This window comes from Perca fluviatilis, chromosome 18 (genome assembly GCF_010015445.1).
Source record: "Perca fluviatilis chromosome 18, GENO_Pfluv_1.0, whole genome shotgun sequence".
Classification (NCBI taxonomy): Eukaryota; Metazoa; Chordata; class Actinopteri; order Perciformes; family Percidae; genus Perca; species Perca fluviatilis.
The window spans coordinates 17,375,186-17,392,355 of record NC_053129.1 but is presented as its reverse complement, the minus strand read 5'-3'; the positions used below and the strand labels follow the sequence as shown (position 1 = coordinate 17,392,355).

At 41.0% G+C, this 17,170-nt stretch overlaps 2 protein-coding genes across 4 annotated transcripts; one reads left to right on the top strand and one right to left on the bottom strand.

The window, feature by feature from the left end:
- Positions 1-636: 636 nt before the first annotated feature.
- On the bottom strand, positions 637-14,174 carry mtfr2 (mitochondrial fission regulator 2). Of its 3 annotated transcripts, XM_039781012.1 has the most exons (9): positions 13,210-13,391; positions 12,915-12,957; positions 12,430-12,615; positions 12,137-12,241; positions 11,024-11,148; positions 10,371-10,579; positions 3,765-4,053; positions 2,576-2,759; positions 637-1,101 (listed from the first exon to the last, which is right to left on the bottom strand). In XM_039781012.1, exons 3-9 carry the CDS (start codon positions 12,499-12,501, stop codon positions 1,057-1,059), a joined length of 1,029 nt encoding a protein of 342 aa, XP_039636946.1. In that variant the 5' UTR covers positions 12,502-12,615; positions 12,915-12,957; positions 13,210-13,391; the 3' UTR covers positions 637-1,056. The 3 variants fall into 3 exon arrangements, with proteins under 3 accessions (XP_039636946.1, XP_039636947.1, XP_039636945.1); XM_039781013.1 differs by lacking the exons at positions 12,915-12,957; positions 13,210-13,391 and adding an exon at positions 14,081-14,174; XM_039781011.1 differs by lacking the exon at positions 12,915-12,957.
- On the top strand, positions 13,728-17,159 carry armc1l (armadillo repeat containing 1, like). The gene is given in 8 exon segments (XM_039781015.1): positions 13,728-13,985; positions 14,096-14,273; positions 15,314-15,405; positions 15,753-15,823; positions 15,826-15,935; positions 16,042-16,158; positions 16,372-16,446; positions 16,561-17,159. Coding segments are annotated over 7 exon segments (813 nt in total). The 5' UTR covers positions 13,728-13,985; positions 14,096-14,120; the 3' UTR covers positions 16,756-17,159.
- The last annotated feature ends 11 nt before the right edge of the window (positions 17,160-17,170 follow it).

Here is a 17,170-nt window from a genome sequence, read left to right as displayed (position 1 = left end):
ATGTGCACAACCCTGGATGTGTTGCAATCGTTGTTGCAGTTTGAAGATTAAAAGGTGACAGTGTTCAAGCAGTTACAAATTATTGCAACAACTGAAACTAGATTTGGACATCAATCCTGAAATATTAGAGAACATAAACACAAGAACAACAAAATTGATCAGTGCACTTTAACAATTTAATAAAAATAGAACAACCTGAAACAGCAGTTGCATAGAATAGAGTGTGAATCTCAATACCCAGTTATGGTTTTCACTTTTGGTTGAGGTAAGAATTCTAAGGCCTCACAAAGTGACTTAAAAGGTGCTGTAGGTAGGATAGTGAAGATCCAGGATTTAGCCAACGAATTTGGTCGACAACTTCTCAGTCCCTCCCCCCCTTTCCGCTAAAGCCCTAAGCGGTCTCCTAAGCCCCTCCCCCCCAAGGGAGAATGAATGCGTGTGCATGAGCAGTGATTGAAACGCAGTTAGACAACCCCCCCGGCCCTGATTGGTGCATCTGAACAGGAAGCTGTGGATTTTTGCAAATCGCACTACAGGCTGTAGGTGGTGCCAGAGGAGCCAGAATATTTTTTAAATGACCTGCTTCATGTAGTTCTACTGGAACATAGGGTCAGTTTCAGCAAATATGACAGAAAGTTAGTTTTATATTTATTTAAGTCTTACCTAAAAAGACATTAAACAGGTAGCTAAAAGCTTCAGTGCATGCCCGCTTTAACACATTATTGCATTTAAAAAGATCATCGATAAATGATTAACACTGGAAACAAGACTCCACTGTACAAAAACAAAATATCTGTACCAAAACCCTTCACAGCAATCACTGTAACACAAATATACATTCAAGCCTCCCAACGAAGAGATACGTAACAGAAACAAGCACTTTGTTCATTGTGAGACAAACACTCCTACAAGAACAAAAGAACAGACAAACAAAAATAAAAATGAAATGTAAGACAGTAGCTGCAGTACTAATCCGTTTGTGAGGCACATCCGTGAGTGCTGTAATTGGCTGATGGGATGTCTGACTTTTGACATTTTGGGGTCAGATCAAAGAGGTCAGACGTGGAGGCGCCCCTTACTGCGTCTGACATGGAGAGGAACCTGAAATAGAAGCATCAGATTAGTAGACCTGCAGACAGAGGTGTGACTACGAGAGGTGTGCAGGGCTTAAAGTGAAAAAAAATTCTGAGCCTGAAACTTTTTTGGAAGGGGGGGGGGGTAAATTCCTTACATTACACATCACAATCACAACTTTGCATTGTTTAGCTTTTCATAAACTCTTGGACAAAGCCGTTATGTTTAAATAACTCAGGCATGAAAATGGGTCAGGGGTGAAAAAGGTGAGAAGGATATTACCCCACATTTTAAAGCATCAATCTGATGCATTTTTTTTCAACCAACAATGTAATATTTCAATATGCACTCATTAAAGTTAATTTGACTGGCAAAACAGTTAAAGTCCTTCGGACATAATTTTTAAAAACTAAAAAGTTTTGGATCAATTTTTACTTCTTCCAACCATATGTTAAATAAAGAGTCAATGTGTATTTACATATTGCAATAATATCATAATCCTAAAATTAATCATTGTGAAAACTAAAATTTACTACTTTGGCCTGGTCATCATCAAAAAAGCTAATTAGTACATTCATGATTTTATCCATGTTGATATTAGCTGCTTTATTTACATTTATAAAAAACATTGCATTGTTTATCTTTTCATATAGCTAGACGTCTAAACTCTGGGACAAGGCCGTTATGTTTATATAACTGCCATGCTGATTCCAAACAGACAGCTTTGTCAAGGCAGTTTGGGCTTCAGATAGCTACAGTGAACGTGCACACACATATTGTTTGTATCACGGTCGGTCAGTGAAGGAACAGTGGTAGCAGTAGCGGTTGTTGCCGGTAACTTACTCATGACAGAGTGCACGGACCGAAGCTTTGTGACTAGCAAGCCCTGTCTTACCGCTGCTGTCATACAGTATCTTCCTTCAACATGCGCTGCAGAGGCACCCGACTCCCTCAGTTTGAGGCACCAAGTGCTAAACAGCCTCCTGTCTCCACCCTTATCCTCTTGTCATCTATTCATGCCCAGCGCCATTTATTTTAACTACTTTCTCAACTAAAGCTGTATCTACATGCTCCAAGTTTGATAAACTTTGCCTAGATTTTTTTAGCCGTGTTACCACGGAGACCACACCGCACTCTCGCTTTTCGGCAAAGACCCGCCCTACTATGCATCTGATTGGCTAGAACTCGTTTCATTGGTAGGTGGAAGTTCGATGATTGGTTAAACCCAGCGCATCAAAAACAAATCCCATGTGGACTTTTTAATTTATTTATTTTTCGAAAATATTCATATGCCAGAAATCCGGCACCAGGCCCGATTACTGTCAACCCTGTGTTAGTTAGAGCTCCGTTCCTCTTCTATGATTGGTATGTGAAAACAATTGGCTCGAAAATATTGAACCGCATTCAAGTTTGTTTGTTTTTTCCTCACGGCTGCACGCCAGAGATCCGGCACGGTGCCGGAATACCTTAAGCCCTGTGTGTGCGTCTATGGGAAACAAACCTTGGGTGTTTCTGGACTGCCAAACGGCGAGAGTTCTAGTGAGTTCTCTTTGTCGGAGGAGTTGTTGTGACGATGCTGGGCGAACTTTCGCTTTAGCGCCTCAGCGATAAGAGCCGCTGGGTCATTAAGCAATGCTGCGCCTCCCTTACTGTGTCTCCTTCCGACTGGTGTCCCCCCTGGGGATCTACAAAGCAAAGAAGGGTTTGTTGTAGGTTAATGCAGGGAAAAAAATTAATAACGAGAGCAATTTGCAACATTAGCACATAAACCATCATATTCTAGAACAGTGGTTCCCAAACGTTTTCTGCAGGGTCCCCCCTTTCTAAATACAAATATTTTTAAGCAGCCCCCCCAATATGCATAGGCATGTATGTACTAGGGGTGCACGATTCAGACAATGTCACGATTCGATTCAATATCAATTTTCAGGCTCAAGATTCGATTCAAAATCCATTCCATTAAAAAAAACTATTTACAGTATGTAAATGTAGTTACTTTTCCCATGTGATTGCAGTAGACCTACAATAAAAAATAAATGGAATTCTATGAAGCGATTTTGAATCGGTAGAGCTTGTTGCACACCCCCTAGTATGTATAGTATATATTATTTATATATAACCTATTTTTATTTATATATTTAATTACAATGTAAATACACTTTATCCTAGCACATGGTATTTTAGGATTTTTATTTCACAATTGTTTCGGCAACGTAAACATCTGTTTCCCATGCTAATGAAGCCCCTGTGAATTGAACTGAGATCAGCCGTTTCGCCATAAAGAGCCAAGAGAGAGTGAGAGGTGCGCAACAATCCGCTGTTTTTCCACGAAGTGATAGTCAAAGAAACACAATGCAATTCGACTGGGAGATTGGCAGTCAGCTCCTTATATAGAATTGGGGTCACCACTACCAAATTGTTGCCTTTGCTTTGGTAGTTGCGGTGTTTGCTGTAGCTTCATCGTCTTCTTTACATTTACCTGGCAGTCCTTTCACAAACTTGTCCATGCTTTGCTAGCAGTGCAGCAGAACCATACAATATTTATTTATATTTAGCGTTGCCGCCCCGACCCCCCTGTCATGACTCCGGCACGCCCCAATGTTTGGGAACCACTGTTTTAGGACAATAATATTGGTATAACTCAACCAGAAATTTTGACAGACCAATATTCTATCAATCCTAATGCCTACCTTGCCACTGAACGCAATTTAACTTGATTTAAGTTCTTGAGAACATCCAGCATGGACGGGATCCCTTTAACGTCTGAATCCTGGGGTTTGAGCTGACCATTGTCAAGGTGTTTGTCGTTCTTCCTGCGCTCGCGGATCAGCTCTAATAGAGACGAAGTCTTAGCGGAGGAGCCAGGGCAGGGAGGAGGAGGAGGTGGAGGAGGAGCACAGCGAGGTGTGGAGGTGAGAGCTGGCCGTGGGGGAGGAGACATCAAAAGCATACCTACAGTATTCTGGGAATCTGTCAGACCTAAGGAAATATTGACAGAGCACAGAAAGGTTATTGTTAAATCAGACTATAACATGCTGAACACATTTGTGCATTTTGTAATAACAGGGCTCCAGACTGCGACCAAATGGTTGCATTTTGAGTTGAGAATTGAGTGTGCGACTGAATTTTACATCCAGTCGCACATGTGCGACCAGTAAATTTGCCCCCTTTTTCTACACGTTAAATGTCGGTACCTGAGCGCGTAAGCGCAAGCTTATCGGTCTTCCCTGAAAGTTGACAGAGAGCAGAGCTCTGACACAAACACACACACACTCGCAGAGGTGCAGACGGTGCAAACTAGCTATGTTGGCTCTGCAGTTTTGTTGAAGTCACGGCAATGCCGATAAAGGGGTTGCAAGTATGGTTACAGTTTTTAAAAACTTCATGCAGACAGCGTTTGCTGCGATATGATATTAATGGCGAGGCAAAAGCGGTCGCGGTGCTGTTGACGTTACACTTCCTCTGAGACAAGCAGCAGGCACAGTGGTCACTATGCCCTGGTGACTGACTGACAGGCTGAGGTATGAAGGCAAGGCAACTTTATTTCTACAGCACCTTTCAGCAACAAGGCAATTCAAAGTGCTTTACATGAAACATTAAAGAGCAATTCAAAAACGGTGATGATGAAAATAAAACAGGCTAAAATATAATAATATACAAATACAAGAATAAAAGTTACAGTGAGTAAGAAATGAATAATTATTCAATTTAATAGGTTGTAGGATTTTTTAAATTTCTTTAGAGTGTAGGCAAGGCAAGGCAGCTTTATTTGTATAGCACATTTCAGCAACAGGGCAATTCAAAGTGCTTTACATAAAACATTAAAGAGCAGTTAAAAACAATTGAAAACAATTTAAAAACATTAATAAACAAATTAAAAACATTAAAAGACAAGAATAAAATTGATAGTGCAGTATAAGAATAAAAGTTACAGTGCAGTATAAGAAATTAAAGTTAATAGATTATTTAAAGAAAAGCAACATCAAAAAGATAGGTCTTTAGCTTAGATTTAAAAGAACTGAGAGTTGCAGCGGACCTGCAGGTTTCTGGGAGTTTGTTCCAGATATGTGGAGCATAAAAACTGAACGCTGCTTCCCCCTGTTTAGTTCTGACTCTGGGTACAACAAGTAGACCTGTCCCAGACGACCTGAGAGGTCTGGGTGGGTCATAATGTAGTAGCAGATCAGAAATGTATTTTGGCCCTAAACCGTTTAGTGATTTATAAACCAGTAAAAGTATTTTGAAATCAATTCTTTGAGGCACTGGAAGCCAGTGTAGAGACTTCAGTACTGGAGTGATGTGATCCACTTTCTTGGTCTTAGTGAGGACTCGAGCAGCAGCGTTCTGAATCAGCTGCAGCTGTCTGATTGAGTTTTTGGGAAGACCTGTAAAGACTCCGTTACAGTAGTCAAGTCTACTGAAGATAAAAGCATGGACAAGTTTTTCCAGATCCTGCTGAGACATAAGTCCTTTAACCCTTGATATATTTTTAAGGTGATAATAGGCTGATTTTTTAATTATGTTAATGTGGCTTTTAAAATTCAGGTCTGAGTCCATGACTACACCAAGATTTCTGGCTTTGTCTGTTGTTTTTAACATTGTCGTTTGAAGCTGAGCGCTGACTTTCAATCGTTCCTCTTTTGCTCCAAAACAAAACCACCTCTCTCGTTTTTCTTCATTTAATTTAAGAAAGTTCTGGCACATCCAGTCATTAATCTGTTCAATGCACATATTTAATTGTTGTATTGGGCTATAGTTCCCTGGTGATAAGGTTATGTAAATTTGGGTGTCATCCGCGATAACTATGGTAACTTATTTTGTTGTTTTCCATAATCTGAGCCAGTGGAAGCATGTAGATGTTGAACAGAAGAGGCCCCAGAACTGAGCCTTGGGGAACCTCGCAGCCGTCATATTTGTATGCTCAGATGTATAATTACCTACAGACACAAAGTAGTCCCTATTCTTTAAATAGGATTCAAACCACTTTAGTACTGAGCCAGAAAGACCAACCCAGTTTTCCAATCGGTCAAGCAATATGTCATGGTCTACCGTATCAAATGCAGCACTGAGATCAAGTAATACTAAGACTGAAATTTTGCCACTATCTGTGGATGTCATTAAAGACTTTAACAAGAGCCGTCTCAGTGCTGTGGTGTGGTCGAAAACCTGACTGGAAGGCATCAAAACTGTTGTTTAACGATAAGAAAAGGTTGAGTTGTTGACAAACCACTTTTTCTATGATTTTACTTAAAAATGGAAGGTTTGATATTGGCCTATAGTTGCTCATTAGTGTCGTGTCTAGATTGTTCTTTTTTAGGAGTGGCTTGATGACTGCAGTTTTCAGGGCCTGTGGGAAGATACCTGAGAGCAGAGATGTGTTTACAATCTGTAGAAGATCTGAAGCCAAACAATTCAAAACATTTTTGAAAACACCCGTTGGTAGAATATCAAGGCAACAGGAGGAGGTTTTCAGATGTTGTATAATGTCCTCCAGGTTTTTAAGGTTGATTGTATGAAATTGTGTCATGTTGGAATTTGTTTTGCATGCACACTGTGACAACACATATCCTGTACTTGATATGGAAGCACTTACTGTTTGTCTAATTTTCTGAATTTTGTCTGTGAAGAAGGAGGCAAAGTCATTGCAAGCCTTGGTAGACAACAGTTCCGATGCTACTGGTACTGGAGGGTTAGTTAATCTATCAACAGTAGCAAACAAAGCACGTGAATTATTATTGTTTCTGGCAATAATGTCAGAGAAGAAGGACCGCCTTGCATTTCTTAGTTCCAGCTTATAAATGCGAAGTCTCTCTTTATAAGTGTTATAATGGACCCGGAGATCAGATTTTCGCCAACTGCGTTCAGCTTTTCGACACTCTCTTTTTTCTGTTCTCACAACTATAAAATTTCTCCATGGAGATCTTTTCTTACCAGAGACAGCTTTGATCTTAGTGGGAGCAATAGCATCAATAACATTCGTAATTTTACAGTTGAAATTATCTACAAGCTCAGTGACTGAGGTCCCAGTAAGGGCGGGTGTAGAGGAGAAAAGCTGAATGAATTTTTCACTGGTGTTTTCAGTGATATACCGTTTTCTGATTAACTTTGTTTGAACACTTTTTGGCACAGAGATAGTGCCGTTAAAGAAAACACAGGAATGATCAGAGAGAGCAACATCAGTCACCACAACCTTGGGAATGTTCAGACCCTTTGTGATAATCAAGTCCAGAGTGTGCCCCTTATTGTGCGTGGGCTGTGTCACATGCTGAGTCAGTCCATAGCTCTCAAAAACACAACACAGTTCTTTGGTCCCTCTGTCCTGGGGGTTGTCAACATGAATGTTAAAATCACCAGCAATAATTACACGGTCAAAGTTAATACAAATTATAGACAGCAGTTCAGTAAAGTCGTCAAAGAAGGATGCACAGTATTTAGGTGGCCTGTAGATATTTAGAAGTAGAGCTTGAGGGGAGGATCTTAGCTGAAGAGCCACATATTCAAAAGAAGCAAAATTTCCGTAAGATAATTGCGTACATTGAAATGAGTCATTAAACAAAATGGCGACTCCACCTCCTTTCTTATTCACTCTATTCTCACTCATAAAACTAAAGTTAGGGGCCGACTCAATGAGAACAGCAGCACTGTTATTATGGTCCAACCAGGTTTCAGTTAAAAACATAAAATCAAGATTGTGCTTGATAATAAAATCATTGATTAAAAATGATTTACCGCCCCAAAGACCTAACGTTTAGTAGGGCTAGTGTTAGTGCGTTTTCATTTTTTGGGACAGACTGTGGCTGACGAGGAATGGATGTTAAATTTGCAAAGTTTGCAGTTACGTGCTTATTCGCCATTCTTTTTCTATTACCTATCACAACATAAATTGTGGAAGAACCTAATACGCAGGGCCCAGGCTTGTCTTGGAAAGAGTCATGATTGCTACTAGGCATGCAGCCTGGACCCGGCCCATATCAGTTAACGCTTGCTGCATTTTGCACACAAGCATCCTTATCAGTTTGGGGAGAAGGAGTTAGCTGCCGTCCTTGAGGGGGCAGAGGTGCCTGGCGTTTTACGATGGGAGAAGGAAGGGGGGCATACTTGGTTCCAGCATTCACCAGCTGCTTCATCTGGTCAGTGAACTCCAACATGGGGATGGGGGAAAGAGGGGAGAGCGACGTATCCTTAAAGAGGTCCTCAAAGCTGTCGTGGTTGTCCAAGGGGTTTGAGGAGTGTTGGACGGGTGAGAAGGGGTGTTGAGATTTCTCATCTCCGCTCTTTGGTCTCCCATGGTTAAATCTTTGCTCAGGTGGGGGCTGTGGTGGCTCACTGCCGCACTTTGTTGTGTCTTCCTCTTGTTTTGGTTCATCTTGTCTCGTGTCCTTGGCCAAGGGAGCAGATGTGTGGCGCAGAAAGTAAAGTAGGCTAGAGGTGAACAGCTTTACTCCTGACTTGTTAAGGAATAGTCCATCTGCTTTAAAAAGATGTCTGCAGAAAATGTTAAAATTGTCAATGAACTGCAGAGAATGGTTGTTGGTACATGCAGTTGAAAGCCATCTGTTCAGTGCCAACAGTCTGCCGAATCTCTCAGCTCCTCCTCTGACTGGCGGTATAGGGCCACTGATAAACACCTTTGCATTTAGGGAGCTGACTGCGTTCAGCAGATTCATAAAGTCACGATTCAGCACTTCAGACTCTTGCTTTACAACATCATTTGACCCTATATGCAGTATAATGTTCTTCACAGTTGGGTGTGCTGCTATGATATCCTGGATTCTTTGGGCCAAGTCAGACACCATGTCTTTGGGAAAACAGAGTATTTTGGTGTTTTTACTGCTTTTTATATCTTTCACAGCAGAGTCACCCACAATCAGAGTTTGGGGCCCAGTTGTTAGCTTTCCCTGTAGCTTTTTACTTTTAGAATTGCTCTCAGTCCTTACCCTGCTGTGTGACGATGAGACGTAATCCAGGTCATGTCCAGGGTCCTGCAGCAGAGGAGCAAATCTGTTCTTCACCTGCACACTCAGTTGTTGGGGAGGCATTTTGTTGCTGATTTTCCCTTTTGCAGCTGTCCACGACTGTGTCCTGCTAAGTACAGGGGTTGAAGAGGCGCTCTGCCTGGGTGGTAATGCAGGCCAGCCGGTCATATCACAAATCTCAGGGCACTGTGCTCTGCCCGTTAGTCGTCCTCCCATTTCCCAGGAAAATGATTTACTCTTAGGCTTTGCACCAAAAGAGTTCCAGGGAGGACTGCCACTTGTTGATTTATTATCCGTTCCACAGCCCTCTTGTTTCTTTGTGGTCTTGCTGGTGCTAGTTAGCCGTGTGTTAGCATGCTTTTGTCCATTGTTTTGGGTCACTGGTAAAGTGGTGTCATTTCCACATGATCTGTTCACTTCCACGTTTACTTCTAACCGGTAAATTTTGGTTTCCAGAACTGCAATCTTCTGAAGGAGTTTGTAGTAGTCCTCTATGGAGAAGGGTGGCATCTTGCTGCTAATTAGCTTTAGCTACAGTCACTTTAGGACAGGCTTAAGCTATTGGTAGGCCCCGCTCACGCAGAAAAATGTTCAAAAATGACAGTAGCCTACTATGTCTACAAAAAATGTATAGTCCAGTGATTTATAAGTATCCAAGAGCCGCTGCTCATAGTTTCTCTCAGAGGAAAAGCAAGATTATCAGCAGAAATATGCAAGCAGGAGCAAGCAGTAGAGCGTCTGCACTGTAAGAAGCAGGAAGAAATAATTTATTCTAATAAAATAACATAATGTTCTAAGTACATAGGATGAATAGGTTTGGAATTATTTTTACAACTGAAATAATTGTTTTGTAATTACAGAGGGAAAGTACTGAAAAAAGTACCGTTAGGTACTGGAACAGAATTTCAGGTATCGGTACCGATATTGGTTCAGAAGCGAAAGTTACCCAATCCTAAGGGTAGTAGCCTTAAACAATGCATGTTTAATTTTAAGTTGAATTCATTGTAATTGTAGACTAGAGCTGGTATATTTTTTAAATATTTTGTTTACTGTCATGACAGCAATGGTGCCTTCTATGTTGAATCTTCAACAGTGACACTGAATTTGAAACGGCACATTGTAATTTCTGCATCTATTATCAAAGTATTTATTAGTAATACAGTGGAAATTAGTAGAAATGTGAATATTTGGTTAGCATGTTGATTTACGGTGTGGGCCCCTAAATTTTCTGGTTGCGCCCCTAAAATTTTCAGTTGGGGACCACTGTGCTCCTAGTGAAAAAAGTTAGTCTGGAGCCCTGAATAAGGAGGTACAAAATACCTGAGGCTGGAGCGGCAGTAACGATCATGGCTATCTGAGCTTGTAGTTTGAGCAGCTCGTTCTCCAGCGCTGTGATCTTCTTCAGGGCATCTGGCTCAGTTCTCTGCCTCGCAGATCTGCCTCCTCTCTGTGCGTTATTCTGGGCCGGCCCTGGGTATCTCACCACATCCCGATTTACGGTGCTTTGCTTCTTTGGAGGTAAATGGTTCCTAATGAGAACATACATTAGTTTTCTATTTATGTTAAACTGTCTGAAAGAAAGGGAATTAAGTGGTAGTTACAGAAATAAATGCTTTAAGGGTCATTTTGGACTGTGGACCAGTTTACACTGTGTGTGTGCCAGGAAGAGAGTGGATATATTTAACTGGCAGCTTAAACTTGTTCTTTTTACGCCTGCCTACAGAAAGCAAGCCTTTACGCGTGCTTGAGAAAAGAACAAAGACAATATGTATTTCATGTACTAATGCAATGAACAACCGACATCATCTAAGGCTCATAACTATTAATTAATTAAATATACGATCCACTAATTTGCTGCTATTAGGGCAAAATGTAGTGTCTGATGAACAGCAAATATGGTTTTGTTCTCTGTAAATTTGCATTGGGAAACATTACCTTGACCGTGTTTGCATTGTGTAGATTTGTGTCCTTACCTGGTCTTGGCGAAGCTCTCCCCCTCATCCTCAAACACCCACAGGACATCAGCAAACGAAGGGATGGCAGGTGTATCCGTAGTGATGTCCACACGGCCGTGTGGCCTGTCAGTGAGCAGAGGGATCTAAGGACCAAACATGGACAAGGAAGGATTACACACTACGACCCTGACTGCATGACATAAAAACCTGAGAAAATGTATGTATGACACGCCAATTCGTATGCCATTTTGGCGTGTTATCAAGGCGCACAATCACTTTTTAGCGTGTTTATGAACGCCGTTTGCCCTCCATTGACCTACATTATGTGTGAATTAGCGCTGTAGCGAGTAGTATGAAAGGACAGAAGTCTGCAGATGGGTAAAACACCCAGGAGATCTGGGATTCCATCTTGCGTGTGGCATTTATCAACCTTTTTTTTTTAAGCCTTCCTCAATGTTTCTTTCCTAAACCCAACCTTTTATTGTTTTCCTAAGCGTGTGACGTTGGTCACCGTCGTGTTTTTTTTTTTTTTGTCATTTATTTGTGTTACTAAAGCCTTTTCCAATGTTCTTTTCCTAATCCCAACCTTTTTTTTTTTATTTTTTTTTTTACAGCCGTGTTACGTTGTTCTCGAGATAGCACGGCACGTTCTCGCGAGAACACGAATAACAGCGTAGACATACACGTGGATAGCTCAAAATGCATACAGACAACACGCCATTTGGCTTTAGGAAAGTGGCGTGTATGTTTACGCAAAGTCATGATGCCATGTTGGAATATGAACATGATTCTGCAAAAGGAGTGTAAAGAGAAACGAGGAAGGAGCATTACTGTAGAACTTACTGTAGAAAGACTAATGTCTTTGGTGCGTGTCAAAACAAAAAGTTTACACATTACAAATGCACTTTAGCTCAGCTTAAAATACAATATTGCTTCCATTTAGGAAGTACTATGTGACAAATATATAATTTAAACATGGCCCCATCTTTTTTCTTTTAGTGTTGTTATAAACAAGTGTTCGTAAAAAGCACATAGTTTCACTCGATTGGCTGTGTTGAATTTGACAAGTTAAGAAAAATACGTCATTTTAGACAATCTTCAGTCTGATAGAAAACACAAGTATCACAGTACCTGAAAGTGGACGCGTGGTGTAGGTGTCAGTGGGAGGTTGGTCCCAATCATCCGCACAATGCTGCGATACTGGCCGCACAGCTGACTGTCCCAAACTGGAACCAGCTACAGGCAAGAAGACACAAGCACACATATAATCAATCTGGGTTGAAAATTGCCATCCTTACAACTCACTCAATCAGTTAACCTTTAGGGAGTGGTGAAACTGATAGTTGGCACCCATACAAACAACTAGTAAACCCATAATATTGCTGGATAACATAATTATAACAGGAGCGTGTCTGTACACTCACCATGTGTGGAGGCACGCCAAAGTACTCCAGGACAACGCGCAGCACATCCAGAATATCCTCGACTAAAGACATTGGAAGGACTTTTTTCTGCACCAGCTGATGACTGCAAAGCTCCTCTTTCTGCTGACTACTAACTTGGTAAGAGGCCAACACAGAATGGATGCCACTAAGTCACATACTTTACACCTGAAACAAAACAAAACATATACCACTTAGGCTATAAAACAGAACGATCTCAAACAGGAGCCTACTTGAATCACTAAACAACAAATCAAGCCAGAAATCTTAGTGCAAAGTTAGATATGGATTTATTAGATTAGGACGATTACAAACGTGTTAAACTATTGCAAGAATTTAAGAACTTTATGTATCTCAGCGAGACTTAATCTTCAGTAGATTTGACTATTATAACGGAGATTTTACAGGCCTCTCTGAAAAGTGGGTGAGACAGTTGCAGCTGATTCAGAAGGATGCTGAGTCCTCACCGAGACCACATCAGTCCAGTTCTCAGAGCTGTACTCTGGCTTCCTGTGTGTCGAAGAATTGATGTTTAAATAGTACCGTTGGATTCAGCTGCATTGTATTTCCTAATTCTTGTGTTTATTTAATTTATCTATTTTTTATACATTGCATTATTTTAAAATATGCCGAGAAGTGTTATTTTATATTGTCTTGTAATTCTCTAACCCCGCAGTGTGTCCCTTAAGAGCTGCATGGCTCATCAAACGCGCGGTACCAGGAAACATGCAAGATAATAAGCAGAAATATGTGTGCACTTACCGTGGACTTTTCTTGCTAAAACGTTTCCTTGTAGCTACATTTGTCCGATATCTTCACAATAACCGATGATATAAACTGTAACTGCAGATAAACACTAATAACGTACAGCTTTCCTCCGAGCTCACTCGTCCAGGTAGCAGGCAAGTCTGTTAAGTCAAATAAAGCTGCAGCAGCTAAACCTCCTCTGATTGGCTGTAGATACAGAAGTAGTATGAGGAGCCAATAGGAGTGGGCGATCAAGCAGCGGAGGCAACGGGTCGTAGACCAATTGCGTTTTACGAAACCTACTACCACGAAATTTGTATCTTGATACACGAGCTACTTCTTCTCCTGGGTAAGAAAACAAAACATCGCAATAAACTTACATTAACCACATGTATTGCACTTTCAGGGCACTTATATTATTATGTGTCGTAGCAATCTCGTAATGATATGTTCCAACGGTGCAATGAAATAATGGAAAATGTATTTTTCTTGAGTTGGCCATATTCTTCACGTTTCAAAAGTAGCCAATGTTAGCGTTAGCTTCTTTAGCTAGCCACAACGTTAACGCTAGCGCTACGACTTGACTTGACTTGACATGACAATGTTTACCAGCTAGCTAACGTTAACTCCGTACCTTGATGTTCCTATCTTAAAACATACATTAGTGACCGTAACGTGGCTTAAATCATCCATTGAGTTACATTAACGTTAGTTAAATGCATAGCGTTAGCTAGACTAACGTTATAACGTTAACGTTAGCTAGCTAGCTAGCTAGCTAGCTATATAAACAGGTACAACGTAACGCATATTTTGCCCATCCTGGCTAATTATAACGTTAACCTAAATCATGTTAAATACACTCTTAACTTAATAACTTGAACGTTACCACTCTCGCTTGCAGGTCTGGTAACTAAAAGGTAACAAAGATGATGGATGCACTGTCGGTGGTGCGTCAGCTGCGGGACCTGGCCTCTGAGCCGCAGAACCGAGAGGTGATAGTGCAGGACCAGGGCTGTCTCCCCGGGCTGGTTCTCTTCTTGGACCACCAGAACCCAGACGTGCTACTCGCAACTCTTCAGGTGGGAAATAGAGGCTGGACTGGTGCTGTTCGTGGTTGTACTACCCTTCTGCTAAATATGCACATAACATAAGTATTCCGTGTTTTATGTAAAGGATACCTGCCAGACGAGGTGTCCATTTATCAGGAAGTAATGCCGATGCTAAGGCCAGAACTTGGAAGTATAACAAGACCGGGCCAGAAGGATTCCATTAATCACCTGATAATGGACAGATTGAAGGGTCGTAACCCACTTACCAAACAACACTTTTTGACACCATTAATTTATATCTTCATGTGTTTTGCAGTCAAAATCTAAAGTTTAATAGCTGTGAAACAAAGTAGGTTCAGAGGAGCAGTGTAATCTTATTCTTGCTGCTTTTGTGTTAGCGTCATCCTGTGGTGTTCAGAGGAAGAGGCACTAAACGACTACTCGGTGTACATCAGATATTGTTTCTTTTTCTTTTGATGTAGCACATTCATTTATAATGGAAAAGAGTCAGTTTCACTGGAACTACTTAGTAGATGTCCTATATCACTTTTTAATGGACACACTGCAGCCAGTCAGAATAAAGTATTCACCCAGACCACATGTGCATGTTTACTATAGAGCTGGGCAATATATCGATATCGTGATATGAGACTAGATATCGTCTTAGATTTTGGATATCGTAATATTGCACAAGTGTTGTCTTTTCCTGGTTTTAAAGGCTGCATTACAGTAAAGTGATGTCATTTTCTGAACTTACCACACTGTTGTAACTGTTCTATTATTTGCCTTTACCCACTTAGTCATTATATCCACATTACTGATGATTATTTATCAAAAATCTCATTGTGTAAATATTTTGTGAAAGCACCAATAGTCAACAATACAACATCGTCTCTGTATCGATATCCGAGTATTTGGTCAAAATTAAAATATTGTGATAGTTGATTTTCTCCATATCACCCAGTCCTAGTTTACTATAGATAAGTTGTAGCGCGTTGGGTAGATGGGTGTACCTGTTTGAACAAATGCAGTGTATATTTTATCCCTTTTCTGCCATCCTTTGTCCTCAGACCCTGCGCTACTTGGCTGAGTTGTCTCCCAACATCTCCACCATGAAGAATGAACTGGGTATGATGGTGAGCTTGGAGAATCTAACTGGGAGGTGAGAGGATGGTTATTTTACAGGATCTTGGCTACCTTTGCATGTTGATGTGCACTCATGTTTTCCTGAACTGTCTAGAGTGTTTTCTCTTAGCATGTTTATGTGGTTAAACTCAAAATTTTCAATACATTTTTCCTATTTGCATTTACTATTTCATGTTACAGCACATATATATTAGTACTTTAACATTAGTTGTGGATGGATAGGTATGGGTTTATGTAGAATGTGTTCAGTCACCCTAGACATAGGATTAAATAGCCTGATAAACAGACTGAATTGCCATTGTATTTCACTTCAGTCATTTGAGTAGCGAAATATAGTATAAATATACATATTTCTCCATATAGGGAGGGCCTGTCTATTGACATCACAGCCTTGGCCAAGGAGGTGTTTGACATTCTGAGTGCACCTGCTAATCCGTTACGCGCACGCCTGAGAGGGAGAGGAGAAAGAAATCCCAGTTTTTTATCAACTCCACCAACAAGAAGGCCAAGTCTGTAACTCTGCACATCCAGGGGCTGGATAGCACTGTGAGTAGGATAACACACATACTGATATATACACTCCTAAGCATGACAGTGTAGATTATTATTATTATTGCCAGTTTAACTAATACAGTCTGCCTCACTTACTAAGGACACGCGAGGCTTGTGTGAGGAGGCTCTTCTGAAGGTCAGAGGAGTGATCAGCTTCACCTTCCAGATGGCTTCCAAGAGATGCACCGTCCGCATCCGCTCAGACCTGCCCACTGAGGTAAAACACACAAACATTTACTATCAGCGTCTGCTTGGGAAGCATCCGGCCTTATCTCTCGTAATATTCAATCACTATTCGTATTCTTGCATTATCAGAGCCACTGATTTACACATGCTGCAGGAATCTGGAGTAAGATAACAGTACATCTGATCTCTGGCTGATGTTTATTAATTCCAGTCACTTCCTTCCCTGATCTTTCTGAAATTGCAGAGTCTGGCATCAGCCATCGCTGCCACTAAGGTGTTGTCAGCCCAGCAGGTGGTGAAGAATGAGGCAGGAGAAGACGTGAGTGGTGGTCTTAGAGCAAACATTTTGACTGTGTTGAAGACGGTATACTATTTGCGTATCTATAGGAGAATAACCAACAATTCTTAACTTCTTTGAAATCGTTTTCTTCAGGTTTTCATCCCTCTGAACCCATGTGGAGGGGAAGTGCAGCAAAACTCAGCTCTACCAGACTACCTCCCAGAAGAAGAGGAGAGCCCAGAGAAGGAGGTCGACCGAGCGGTTTCCCGCACCACAGCTAAGCAAGATTCTAATGGAAGCTGGCTCAACGCCGCCGCCGGTTTCCTCACCAAAACTTTCTACTGGTGAAACTGGCGCAGTTTAATTCCCTGAGATCCAGTGATGTAAAGTTGTGCTAAAAGACTAACTGCTGTGTGTTTTGAATGAGTGGACATTACTGGATGTTAGCACACCAAAGGCCTACATCCTGGCGTTGTGTGCATGGTCTGAACTTCACCAACTTGCCATCAGTTCTCAGAAAAACTACACATTGTCAATTCACAAGCACTTCGGATTTTTGCTTTATTATGGTTATCTGGTTACTAATGGATGATCACACACTTGAAAAATATCTTGTCTCTGGACTTGCATAATGCTGTTTTCTATCCAGTATTCTCATTAAATGTAAATATTTTCTTAATCTGTCAAACTGTCCATTTTCTCCTGACATGTAAAAAGAAAAAAAAAAAAGACTTTGTTGCTACTTTTCTACACAGTTGGAAAA